General features: G+C 39.1%; 2 protein-coding genes across 10 annotated transcripts in view; one reads left to right on the forward strand and one right to left on the reverse strand.

The window, feature by feature from the left end:
- Positions 1-12,628, forward strand: part of LOC108133570 (uncharacterized) — a 265,289-nt gene that overhangs the window by 202,262 nt on the left and 50,399 nt on the right. For 7 of the 9 annotated variants that reach the window (XR_006246139.2, XR_011443116.1, XR_011443114.1 and 4 more), the window contains one exon: positions 5,726-6,092. The exons of the other annotated variants lie outside the window; for them this stretch is intronic. Coding sequence is in view for 3 of the 7 variants with exons in the window: in XM_070281109.1 (XP_070137210.1) it covers positions 5,726-5,957 (232 nt within the window). In the remaining 4 variants the exon portion in view is untranslated. Of the gene's footprint in view, positions 1-5,725; positions 6,093-12,628 lie in introns of those variants that run through there. 9 annotated transcript variants of the gene reach the window in all.
- LOC138926556 (uncharacterized) overlaps positions 1-12,628 on the reverse strand; it is a 463,340-nt gene that overhangs the window by 56,617 nt on the left and 394,095 nt on the right. The window lies entirely within an intron of this gene.

The following is a 12,628-nucleotide window of genomic DNA, read 5'->3' on the forward strand; positions in this document are numbered from 1 at the left end:
GCTACATCCGGCGTCCCTCAAGGAAGTCATCTTGGCCCGTTATTATTTACATATATAAATAAACGTAAATATAAACTTTTTATATACGACTATATACGACATATATAAATAAACGTAAATATAAACTTTTTATATACGACTTGCCCCCTGCTTTAACGAACTCTCTAGTTCTTATGTATGCAGATGATGTAAAGCTTTGTCTTCAGTACAAATCCATCTCTGCCCAATCTTCAGTCTGATCTTGATACCTTTCAAAAATGGTGTTTAGCTAATGATCTAATACTTAATGGATCAAAATGCAAGCATATGTCTTTTTATCGTTCTTGCCCTCTGCAAGCTACTTATTCTATTAATGGGATTGCCTTAGAAAAAATTAACCCAGGTTAATGATCTCGGCGTCCTATTAAACATAAAACTTAAATTTGCCGACCATATTTCCTTAATGGTTAACAAGGCTAAAGGAGTCCTTGGTTTTATCAAAAGGTGGTCAAAAGAATTTAACGACCCCTATATAACCAAAACACTATTCATTTCTTTGGTCTGTCCTATACTAGAGTACGGTTCATGTGTCTGGAGTCCCCAATATGGAGTACATAAGGACCGCATAGAATCCGTACAAAAGTACTTTTTTATATTTGCACTTAGAGGTCTATAATGGGATGCAAATCTTCAGCTTCCATCCTACAGTAGCAGACTTTTACTTATAAACTTACCTAGCTTTACAAATCGTAGGACAATGCTCGGTGTAGTTTTTCTGCATAACCTTATTAACGGGGATGTAGATAGCCAGCATTTACTAACATGTTTAAAATTTAAAATTCCTAATAGAAGGACTCGAAACTTTAGTCCTCTGTTCCTTAGCTGTTGTAGTTCGACATATGCACTGCATGACCCTTTTAGGGTATTATGTGCGAACTACAATGGTCTCTACTCTATTTCATCTCTTTCCTGTCCCTCTAATTTAAAATATAGAATTTAAAATTTCCTTACTAACTCCTCTTAGCTTAACAAACTTCAAATAGCTTAATATGTACTAACAAATCGTTTCTCGAGCGCCCCTCGGTCGTCTGGGCCTCTAAGCTTTATGATGAATACAGGAATGCTAGCTGATGCTCTTATTGATGCACAAGCCATTTCCAAATTCTGAAAGACCGCGACAAAAAAGGCGCTCGTAGTGTAGTCGATGTCCGACTCCATGTTAAGCTCCGGGGCGAGTTCTATGGCAAGAATGTACTTTTTGAATTTAATCCAGTTCGTTTTTGGCGACGTCATGCTGAAGGGGTGTTCGGTTATTTCAGGGCTTTGAAGAAGCGTTGAAAGCAGAGGCAAGTGGTCTGATGATTTTTAGATTGCGTATTAGTCCTTTTGTCACCACAAAATCAATAAGGTCTGGGAGCTTGCGTGAATCGATTGAGAAACGAGGAGGGCAGTAAACGGCAGCGATTGAAAGGCTTCCGTTGCTTAACTGAATTTGTATCAGTTGAATTTCAGTGAATTTTTGATTTATAAAAATGGTGTTTAAGCGTTCTCTGATTAGAACTCCAGTTTCGCCGTGGGCTTCCCCATCTGGATGATCTGTGCGTTAGATTGTATAGCCTTTTATTTGAAAGTTTTACTTGCTTGTAAGTTGCTTTTCCACCAGTAGCATAATGTCAATGTGGTTTTCGGTCAAGAATTGTGATAATTATGGCTATTCAATTTTGCACCGCCTTTGTATATATAAAGAAAAACCGTTGGTCCCGGGAAGTATACTTTTAGTTTAAGGTGGGATGGTTGACAGTTATACAGTAGTCTGTATCCCTCTGTCTGTGTTTTTCTAAATTTATCTCTACATTTGGAGACATACGTTATTTAGAAACATATGACATATGCTTTTGGAAACATTCCCCATCTAAATCCTATGGCCTTTTGGCATGTATAGAGCGCGGTGGTCGCATTGCTGCTCTATCCAGTCCAGTTTTCTGTCTAGCGTAATCCCTAGGTACTTGGCGTTACCACTGAGGGAAAGTGTCTCCCCTGATGGTTTTGAAGCCATGCTCGGTCTTGGATGAATTTACTTCTAGTCCGTTCCTAACTGTCCATGTTGAGAGAACCCTCAGTTTGTCCGTCATACGGTCGCATAGAGTCTGGGGAAATTTTCCAGAAAAGGCAATTGCCACATCCTCCGCATAAGCATTTACTTTTGCAACCAACACCTTCTAGGGATCGTAATAGGCAAGAAACCGGCACGTTCCACAGTAGAGGGAGAGTACAGCTCCTGCCTTTTTTAACGTATCTTTTGAATAGATTGTCCTCCTTCTGTCGCCTCAACAGTCCTGTTAACCAAGATCGGCTTTACAAGGCGCACGGATTGATCGTTTACTCGTAGTCTCGTCAGCGCTTTGATTATCGAACATAGCAGGATGTTCTTGACACCTTCTGTTAGGAAGAGCCCCAAATAATAAGGGGTTCAATGAATTCCGTTTAGAAACTGTTTTTTATTTTGTACAATTCTCTTACAAGAAAGATACATAAAAATCCTAAATCTATTTAAAACTATTTATCAACGAACTGCAACCTGACCTGCTATGCGACCCTTTCATAAAAACGATAAGCGCACGACTTATGTATTTGTGTTAGGCTGCAGGGGATCGGTTCGGTGTGCAATGTTTTAACACCTTCTATGCGTATTCCTTTTCACTAAGTGCCTTTTATACGAACGTAGTAATCTCTTGGAGTGTCGTCTCCGTGGATCGGCCCTTCCTATGCGCATGCTGTGATCCCGAAATATCATCTGGGTTAATATGGAGGCTGATTAGTCTCTTAATTGCCTTGAGGAGGAAGGACGAGGCTTATAGGCTGCAGTCCTAAGGGATGCAGTGTGATGGTTCTTCCGCTTTGGGTATGAATACGACCTTCGCGATGCCTGTTCTGAAATTTCTGAGAAAGCTTTCCTGACCCATGACCTCAGATTGGGTCCGGCTTTGATTAATTGTGCCAGGAAAATTCCATCTGGGCCTGGGGATTTGAAGGGCTTGAAGCTGTTTATCGCCCAGCCTAGGTACCTATTACTCAATAGGTATTGGAGTTGGTTTGTAAGAGCCTCTAGGGTTTCTTTACTGGACGTGTTTCAGCTACCATCCGAAGTTTTAATTTATCCTACATTAAGTGCAGTTGTAGCGAGGATCTTCCTGAGTCGGGAGGCCTCCAATGTCTTTTGAATATTCGTGCAGAGCTCGGTGCAGGCATTCCTCTTTGGCCTACGCAGTTCTTTGTTGTACTGCTTGAGGTCCGCTTTGTACGCCTCCCAGGCTACCTCAAGGGCGCAAGTGTTTGTGACAAACATGGCATCATGGCGAGTCCACCATGGCATCCAGGTCTTCCCAGCTGTTAACTTCCCTTGTTGTAGGTTTTCCCAAGGATCCTTCTAATTTTTATTGTATAGCTCCCAGTTTGCTTTTCTCGGGTTGCGTACTGTTAGTCGATTGAAATTCTTGAAATTGACCACTAATTCTATGTATCGATGGTCCGAAAAAGAGTGCTTTTCTAGGACTTCCCATCTAACAATCCTGTCTGCTAGGGAGTCAGAGTATTACTCACCAGAAAATTTGAACCTAGGATAAAATTGAAGATTGACTCACCTCTCTCGTTTGTGTCTATGCTTCCCCACTTATGAAATTGAGCGTTGGCATCGAAACCTATGATCAGGTCGATTTTTTGGTTCCCGCTTTCTTCCAAAAGCTGTTCCGCGCCAATCATACCCATACCGTTCTTTTACAAATATAAGTGCTTCCAAACAACGAATACATCATTAGAACTTTATTCCGAAGAATCTTGTATTTTTTTTTGCACCTTCCGATTTCCAGAAATCGAGTCCTTTTATATTGTATGATTTTAATTCAAAGTCACTTTGAAAATAGCATAATTCCAATTGAAACTCAGGACTTTGATCAATTATTTAACATATCAATGAGTTGAAAAAAATGTTCCAGTTCCATTGGAAATTTCCAGAAGAATAAGTTCCAGTGCACGTGTTCAAATGCAAATCGAAGCCCATATGCACCGTGCTTAGGGCGCACTACCCATAAGAACAGGGCACCTACAAAAAAAAAGTGCACTCAGTGTATAGGCGTTGAGAACCCCTGATCCACAGAATTAATACGGGTTTCTGTACTGCTCCACAACGATCAAATAACCCAAAGTAGTTTAACAACTGATTCTGTACTTGTTCTTCCTGATTTGTTAAAACAAAAGTCTGCTAATTTGCAGAGTAATTAATAAAAACTAGTTACTAATTTGCTAATTAGTTTATATTTTTTCTTATTATGCTTAAGTTTGGACATATAGTCTTAGTTGGTCACAAGCTGACTCTTTCCCGTCCGCTCGACTTCAACGGACATATCTGAAGAGAGCTTTAGCTCCACAATGTCTATCTCTGGCCGCTCTCTCCGCCCCTCCGATAGAGAAGGCTCTATCGAGAGTTTCAACTTCATTATGTCTAGACGGGCCGCACTCTCTTTTTATTACATTAAGCGACTGCTAAGCACAATAAACTGGTCTATCACAATTTGATTATTCAGTTTTATCTGCCTGCAAAATAAATAACTTTAACCTGCCATTTTTTAATTTGAGCTTGATTTTGGAGCGGATTGTCATTGAAAAACCTCAATGGCACAAAAAAAAGTTTATAGATTTAAAACAGAGAGACTAATAATAGACTAAAATATGCTTAATAGACTAAAATAAATAGAATAGACCTTTTTTATGAGCCAACAAATTTGATTATTCGTTAGCGGAAATTATAAACAACATAATATACGTGAATCTCTCTTAAAATCTAACCGATCTAAGGAATGCAAATTGTTCATGTATATGTAATATATCTTTTTATACCCTTGCAGAGGGTATTATAATTTTGTCCAAAAGTGTGCAACGCAGTGAAGGAGACATCTCCGACCCTATAAAGTATATATATTCTTGATCAGGATCACCTCCTGAGTTGATATGAGCATGTCCGTCTGTCCGTCTGTCCGTCTGACCGTCTGTCCGTCTGTCTGTTTCTACGCAAACTAGTCTCTCAGTTTTAAAGCTATCGACTTGAAACTTTGCACACACCCTTCTTTCTTTTGCACGCAGTATATAAGTCGGAACGGCCTGGATCGGCCGACTATATCCTATAGCTGCCATATAACTGATTGATCGGAAATGGTATAACTTCGGTGTTTTTAGAGTTAGAGAGTTTAAATTTTACACGAAAGCTATTTTTGGCAAAACATTACGACATGCCAAATTTCATAAGGATCGGCCGACTATATCTTATAGCTGCCATATGACTGAACGATCGAAAAGACCCAACTTTCGTGTTTTTGAAGATAGAAAGATGAAACTTAATACAGATTTTATTTTTAGCCAGTTGATCCAACCTACCAAATTTCATTGGGATCGGCTGACTATATCCTATAGCTGCCATATAACTGAACGATCGGAAATTGTATTTGGTAGAAATATCAACTTTCGTATTTTTGAAGATAGATGTTTGGGACTTTTTTTAGATTTTTTATTTTAGTTTATTGGTTTTATTATGATGTAATCATAAGGATCGGCCAACTATATCCGATGCTTGCGATACATATCCGGTTTTAACTGCAAGGGTATATCAACTTCGGCTCAGCCCGAAGTTAGCTTTCCTTTCTTGTTAAATTTAAATCTATCAAATCTATTTTATTTATTTCTATCTATTTATCAGGAACATACATGTAGAAGTGGACCAAGCTCGACTAATAAGTCAACTGACGGGAATTATTTTAAGCCCTATAACGAATTTGTTTAAAAATCGAATAACTACATCAATAGCCGACAGTCTTAAGACACAAATGCAATTTTTAATGGATGACTTTAATAACGAAGATCCCTTACAACTAAGAGATTTCACAAAAAAATTACTATCAGGATTAACTTTCAACGGCACACAAACATAAAGGTGTTCTAGAGATCCAACGCTTTTAAATTTATTTAGTTGGTAAATTTATTTTTCTGAATAAAAACAATTGTATATACCTTAAAACTTTTAAAGTTTTTAGTAAATACAAAATAAAGTTATCTATTGGACGTAACTTGAACAAACTTGAATTTTGTCAGCAATATTGATAAGCTTAGAAGCTTAGAATGGTGACCAAAAAGGATGGGGACAAACGGAGAAGCGTGGCTTAACGCAAGTAAAAAGCGACGGTACAGATCTATTTGTAAAGGCGGCAGATGCAGACGGCCACTTGACGTCTAGAAATTAAATATTTAGGCTTGATTTGTATAAAATAAGAAAAAAAAGCGTGTTAGTTGATAAAGTTACTTATTAGCGGCAGTCTATGTAATTATACCCTTGCAGAGGGTATTATAATTTTGTCCAAAAGTGTGCAACGCAGTGAAGGAGACATCTCCGACCCTATAAAGTATATATATTCTTGATCAGGATCACCTCCTGAGTTGATATGAGCATGTCCGTCTGTTCGTCTGTCCGTCGGTCCGTCTGTCCGTCTGTCCGTCCGTCTGTCCGTCTGTCTGTCTGTTTCTACGCGAACTAGTCTCTCAGTTTTAAGGCTATCGTCTTGAAACTTTGCACACACCCTTCTTTCCTTTGCACGCAGTATATAAGTCGGAACGGCCCCGATCGGCCGACTATATCCTATAGCTGCGATGTAACTGATTGATCGGAAATGGTATAACTTTGGTGTTTTTAGAGTTAGAGTTCAAATTTGACACGAGAGCTATTTTTGGCAAGTTATTACGACATGCCAAATTTCATAAGGATCGGCCGACTATATCCTATAGCTGCTATATAACTGAACGATCGGAAATGACCCAACTTTCGTGTTTTTGAAGATAGAAAGGTGGAATTTAATACAGATACTATTTTTGGTCAGTTGATCCAACCTACCAAATTTCATTAGGATCGGCCGACTATATCCTATAGCTGCCATATAACTGAACGATCGGAAAAGACCCAACTTTTGTGTTTTTGAAGACAGAAGTTTGGGACATTTTTAGGTTTGGTTTTTGTATTATAATAAATTGGGTTATATTATCATATTCTCATAAGGATCGGCCAACTATATCCGATGTTTGCGATATATATCCGGTTTTAACTGCAAGGGTATATAAACTTCGGCTCCGCCCGAAGTTAGCTTTCCTTTCTTGTTTTTTTTGTTTTTGTGTTTATATTAGTTAACAAATATTTTCCAGTACATCCAGTATTTGGATCCCGAAGCATTTGAATGCGCACATTCTTCGACAGTTGTACTTTTTTAACATTACGCCATAGTCGCGATTATTTTAAGCAAGCATTAATTTAATCTGGGAAGCACATCTAGTGACTCCCAAAGAAAGTCAATTGTATAATGCAATTATAAATGTAAAATATTAATATTAAAATATTAAAATATTAAATATTGCTTCCCCTGGAAGTCCCAAATAATGGCCAACCGATTCACGCAAACTCGCAAGACCTTATTGATTTTGCGGTAACAAAAAACATGCCTTGCAATCTAATAAGTGCCAAAGCAGTCTCGGACTTTTGATTAGAACCTCGCCTTTGCTTCTAACGCTTCTCCAAGGCCCAGAAATAACCGAACACCCCTTCAGCCTGACGACGCCAAAAACTAACTGGCTTAAATACATAAAGTACGTGAGTGCCCACATAGAACTCGCCCCGAAGCTTAACATGGAGTCGGACATCGACTACACTGCGAGCGCCTTGAAAGAAGTACTGGTTGCGGCAGCTTAAATCTCTACTCCTCATGGGAAGGAAGTAGACTGAAGCAAATACTACAAATCTAATCAGCAAATCGAACAGCTGGAGCGAGAAAAGAGGCCCACGCGTCGTGATTGGCAAAACAGTAGATCACCAGATTCAAAGCAACGCATAAGGAAGCTAAGGTACATCCAGAATCTCTCGCCACCAAGCACAAAGTACCCCCTGTGGTGGGCGCACTCAAATCTTAGTGCCCCAATTGAAACGACCACCCCGATAAGAAACTCTTCGGGATGCAGAGGCTAGCCCTCAGAAAACTGCGCCTTCATTCCGGCGGAACGAAATCGAAAAAGTCTAACCTAAAATCTAAAAAGAGGGCTAAAACCAAAAAAGGACATCGTAAGCACATCGAATGCAAGAAGATGCACCTAAAACTGAAAGCCAGTAGCCTCCACTAAATCATAAACTCACGTTCCATACAGCGCGCACAATCAAAAATCTTGAGAACTATCACTGGGGCACCTTGGTACTTTTGCAATGAAAATCCACCGGGATATGGGCATCCTCGCAGTAAAAGACCAGAAATCCAGAAGCAAAAATAGTCATACAAAGAAAAACTATCTTCGCACCCAAATTTGCACCCAAGTCAATATGACTGTTAAGTTCAAAATATAAGATTTGATACACCTCTTGTTATTGTAGTATCTTACTGTTATTCACGATTCACGATTGGATCTGGATTTGAAGTATGCCGCGCAATGGTTCAGGTAGTGTTTCAATTTCGGGTAGTTGTACTTCACCTAATGAGCAACAAATCCCAACTGGCTCATTTTTAATTTTGAGTCCATGACAATATTTTTCCAAAGATTTCATTGATTTTTCTAATTTTGAGACTAACAATAACGATCTTACGATCTTAAAATTAAAATTTGGCTAATAGTGACCAAAGACTGCATTCTTGGCTCGCGTCCCTCATGTCGGTCGCTGGGTGGCTCAATCAAATATTAATCGCTGGTGGCTTAATCGCTGGGTAGCTGCGTCAAATGTGTTGGTTGCTCAACCTTGTTAGACCAGGTGGTTCGGGTGCAACAGTAGCTACTTCTCATCTGCGACCTCTTCCTTGACTGCTAGAATGTCTTAGTCGCGATGTATGTATTTGTTGCAAACGTACCACGGCGCCCCGGTGATTGTTCTCAAGATTTTTGACTAAGCTCCCTGGCCTATGTGAATATTGCTATTTCTGGCGTTCCCACATGACTGGGAGCCGCACATCCATGTAGGATTGGCAGTCCTATTTTATAATCGATAACTTGTTTTGTTCCATAACACTTTTCTTTAGTGTTATAAAGCGTGGAAAATGCGGAGAGAGTAGAGATTGAGCATTAGCAGAGGAAGGTCGCGTGTATCTACAGTATAATAAAATGTTAAACTAAGTACAAAACTGTATTCATCGAAGAATAAATCGTGTCTAATAATTTAATGAAGTCAACGGAAGCCTTTTTCTACAATTTTGGGGGCTCAACCTGGATCAATCCACAAACGTGCCAATTTGAGTGTGATACACGGCCAAACAACCATCAAGTTTTTTTTTCGATCGCAGTTTAATAATTAAACTACGCAGTTGCCAGTGTGAGAGCAAAATTGGTTCGGTGGCGACAAGTAAATTCCTAACAGAAGACGACCAAAAGCGTTTATACGATCCGTTGTCGCAGAGAGCGACAATAACGGCTAAAGCGACAACTTGACCAGGAGGAGAACTTGGAAACGTAAAATTTGGAGGAGAATACGACGGAGCAGAGATCCAGAGGAGGTATTGAGAAAAGGCGGCAAAGTGACGTTACTAGAGTTGAAGGCGATATTGAAGGCGCGAGTGAAGACGACGTTGAAAAGCAGTTCGAAAAGCATTTCGAGAAGCAGTCATCAGAGAAGACAACGGTGGCAGCTTATAGTTCAACGATTTACCAGAACGAATTTGAAAAGCAGTGGCAAATATCAAAGATGAGCAACAAAAGATGAGAGACAGCAGGCGATTCGCAAGTATAAATCCATACAAGCATTATTTAATTGATACCACGAATTTGAGGTTAAACAAAACAATTTTGTTGTAACGTAAACAATATTTTATTCCCATTTAAATTGTTCATTTTTATTAATCTAAGAGAAAAGTATTATAAAATAAGTTATGTAAGTGTAGAACATATGAATGTTGAAGAGATCACACGATTTTCTGTTGCGGAGCTGAAAGACAAACTACAAGAATTAAGATTACCAAGTTCAGCCTCAAAGCTGTATTACAGGAAAGACTCATCTCCTATTTTGAGGAGGAAAATATCGACCAAAAGGAAAACTCAGAAAGTTCAGAGGAGTCAGTGTACGAGGAAACCAACGTCGTAGAGTGTAATTCTTCTTTTAATTCTCAACCTCAGCCATGGCTTTCACATTGAGAGATATTGAAGATTCCCTTTCAGCATTTACTGGAAATGGTTCTCCAGATATTGATGAGTGGCTTGCAGACTTCGAGCTTAATTTTATTACAGTTGGGTGGACTGATCTTCAAAAATTCATTTACGGCAGACAGTTGGTAAAGGGAGCTCCAAAGTTATTCTTGGGTAGCCAACCAGGAATAAATGATTGGAACGCATTGAAAGAAGCTCTAAAAAATTAATTTGGAGAGAAGCTTACAGCAAAACAGGTGCACAAGATGCTCGAAAATAGGAAGAAAACGCAAAAAGAGAGTTTGCTAGAATACTTCTACAGTATTAGCAAATCAGTCAAAGTTGGGCGAAGAAAGTATTATAGAATACATAGTGGAGGGTATACCAGATTTGAAGCAAAATAAAAGTTGTTTGTACCAGGCGTCCAATCTTAAGGAGTTTCGTGAGAAGCTTAAGGTTTACGAGAAGATTTGCGCGAGTCAGGGGTTTGAACCAAAGCCAAAATTTGACAGTTCTTTGTCAAAACTTACCAAGATGGCAGACGTTGCTTTAAGTGTGGTGGCAGCAATCATATTGCCAAGGATTGTAAGGAAGTAGGTATAAAATGTTTCAAATGCAATCAGATAGGTCACAAGGCAAATCAATACGGTACCAAGAAAGCTCGTAAGGAAGTGAAAAATGAAAACTCAAACATTCAGCAGCTGTCACATTCAACTTTTAACAGAGCGTTTAAAAACATTAACATTGGCAACGACCAGATTACGGCGTTATTCGATTCTGGCAGCGATATTTGTACCATTTCCGAGACAGCGTACACTAGAATTTATCCTGATATTCTCAAACCTGATATTAAGGAGCTTATAGGAATAGGTGGTAAGAAGATATACACTCTAGGCTCATTCACAGTTGCGACGAAGTTAGATGACGTGGACATTGACATGTGCTTTCATGTAGTGCGTGACAATGATACCCTCTATGAAGGTGTGATCGGTAGCGATGTCCTTAATATGGTAACCGCAACAATTGGAGCAAAAGGAGTCGTTTTCCACGCAGTTCATTCAGTAGATCTTGACCACATCTCCGATCCCACCTTAGGTAGAGATGAAAATAGTCCAACCCATGACATAGATCTCAATCATTATAGTGACAATCAAAATGTGGCTGTAGATGCGACTTCCACTAACATTTCGGACTTGACAGAAACTTTCTATCAGTTAATGGCATCTAATTTCATTGAAGGCATTGTTCCTGATTTAGATCTGCTTTACTTGAGCACCGACATAAGATCAGCAGTGGTTGGATTAGTTCAAAATTACAAGCCATTAAAGACAGAGTCAAGCCAAGTAGAAATGAAATTACTCCTCACAGATGAAATCCCAGTCTATCAGAGACCTAGGTTTCCGAATACGCTTCACCCATAGTTTTGGTTGCAAAAAAGGATGGCACCAAAAGACTCTGCTGCGACTACCGCAAATTGAACCAGAAGATTATTCGTGATAATTTCCCTATGGCCTTGATCGACGATGTTTTACATAAGCTTTAGAAGGAAAAAGTAATTAAAACGTTAGACTTATCAAACGGATTTTTCCATGTCCCCGTGCAGGAAAGCTCTCGCAAATCACCCAAAGCGGTCAATACGAATTCCGCTTCGTACCATTCGGAATTTCCAATTCCCCTGCGGTGTTTATGCGATACATTTCTGCAGTGCTCAGGCCATCGATTGAAGACGGTACCCTAATCCTGTACATGGATGATTTGATTATTCCATCAAAAGACGAACAAGAAGGTTTGAAGAAATTAAAAACAGTTTTAGATATCGCAATGCGTTCAGGTCTGCGTATTAAGTGTATTACAAAAGCACCTCTTGGCTGCAAAAATAAGCAAAAATGTTAGCATATTATGTTTATACTTAACCGAGTCCCTTGTCCACCTGTCTTAAATAACACATAAATTCCACAAGTGGAAGAATTCACATATGTACCTTGGTATCCACTTACACAGGCGACTTATATGGAGGAAACATATAGAAGCGTAGAAGACCCTTCTTTAACTGAAGGCCAGCAGTTCCCATTGTCTAATAACCTCCCGGTCGCCTTTCCAACTAGACTATGGTACAAAATACTACTTTATTTAGTATTACCCGACCAAAACCAATTCGAACCTACGGCCAATTTCTTTAAATATCTGGACACAAAAGGAAGGAAAGAAAAAACCGAGACCAAAAATATTAACTACAAAACAACATTTTTAATAATAATAATAATAATAATTTTAATAATATTACACCCAATCCTAAAATCGCGACAGCTTAACAGCTTAACCCTAACAGCCTGCCCTGATCGATTTCAAAAAACGGAAAATTCGAATGAAAATTTGATTTACAGTTTTGATCTACAGATTTGATCTACAGATTTGATCTACAAACAAAGATTTACAGTCGCGTACGTGACATTTGAAGAAGTGCAGGGAA

Source organism: Drosophila bipectinata, chromosome 3R (genome assembly GCF_030179905.1).
Source record: "Drosophila bipectinata strain 14024-0381.07 chromosome 3R, DbipHiC1v2, whole genome shotgun sequence".
NCBI lineage: Eukaryota > Metazoa > Arthropoda > Insecta > Diptera > Drosophilidae > Drosophila > Drosophila bipectinata.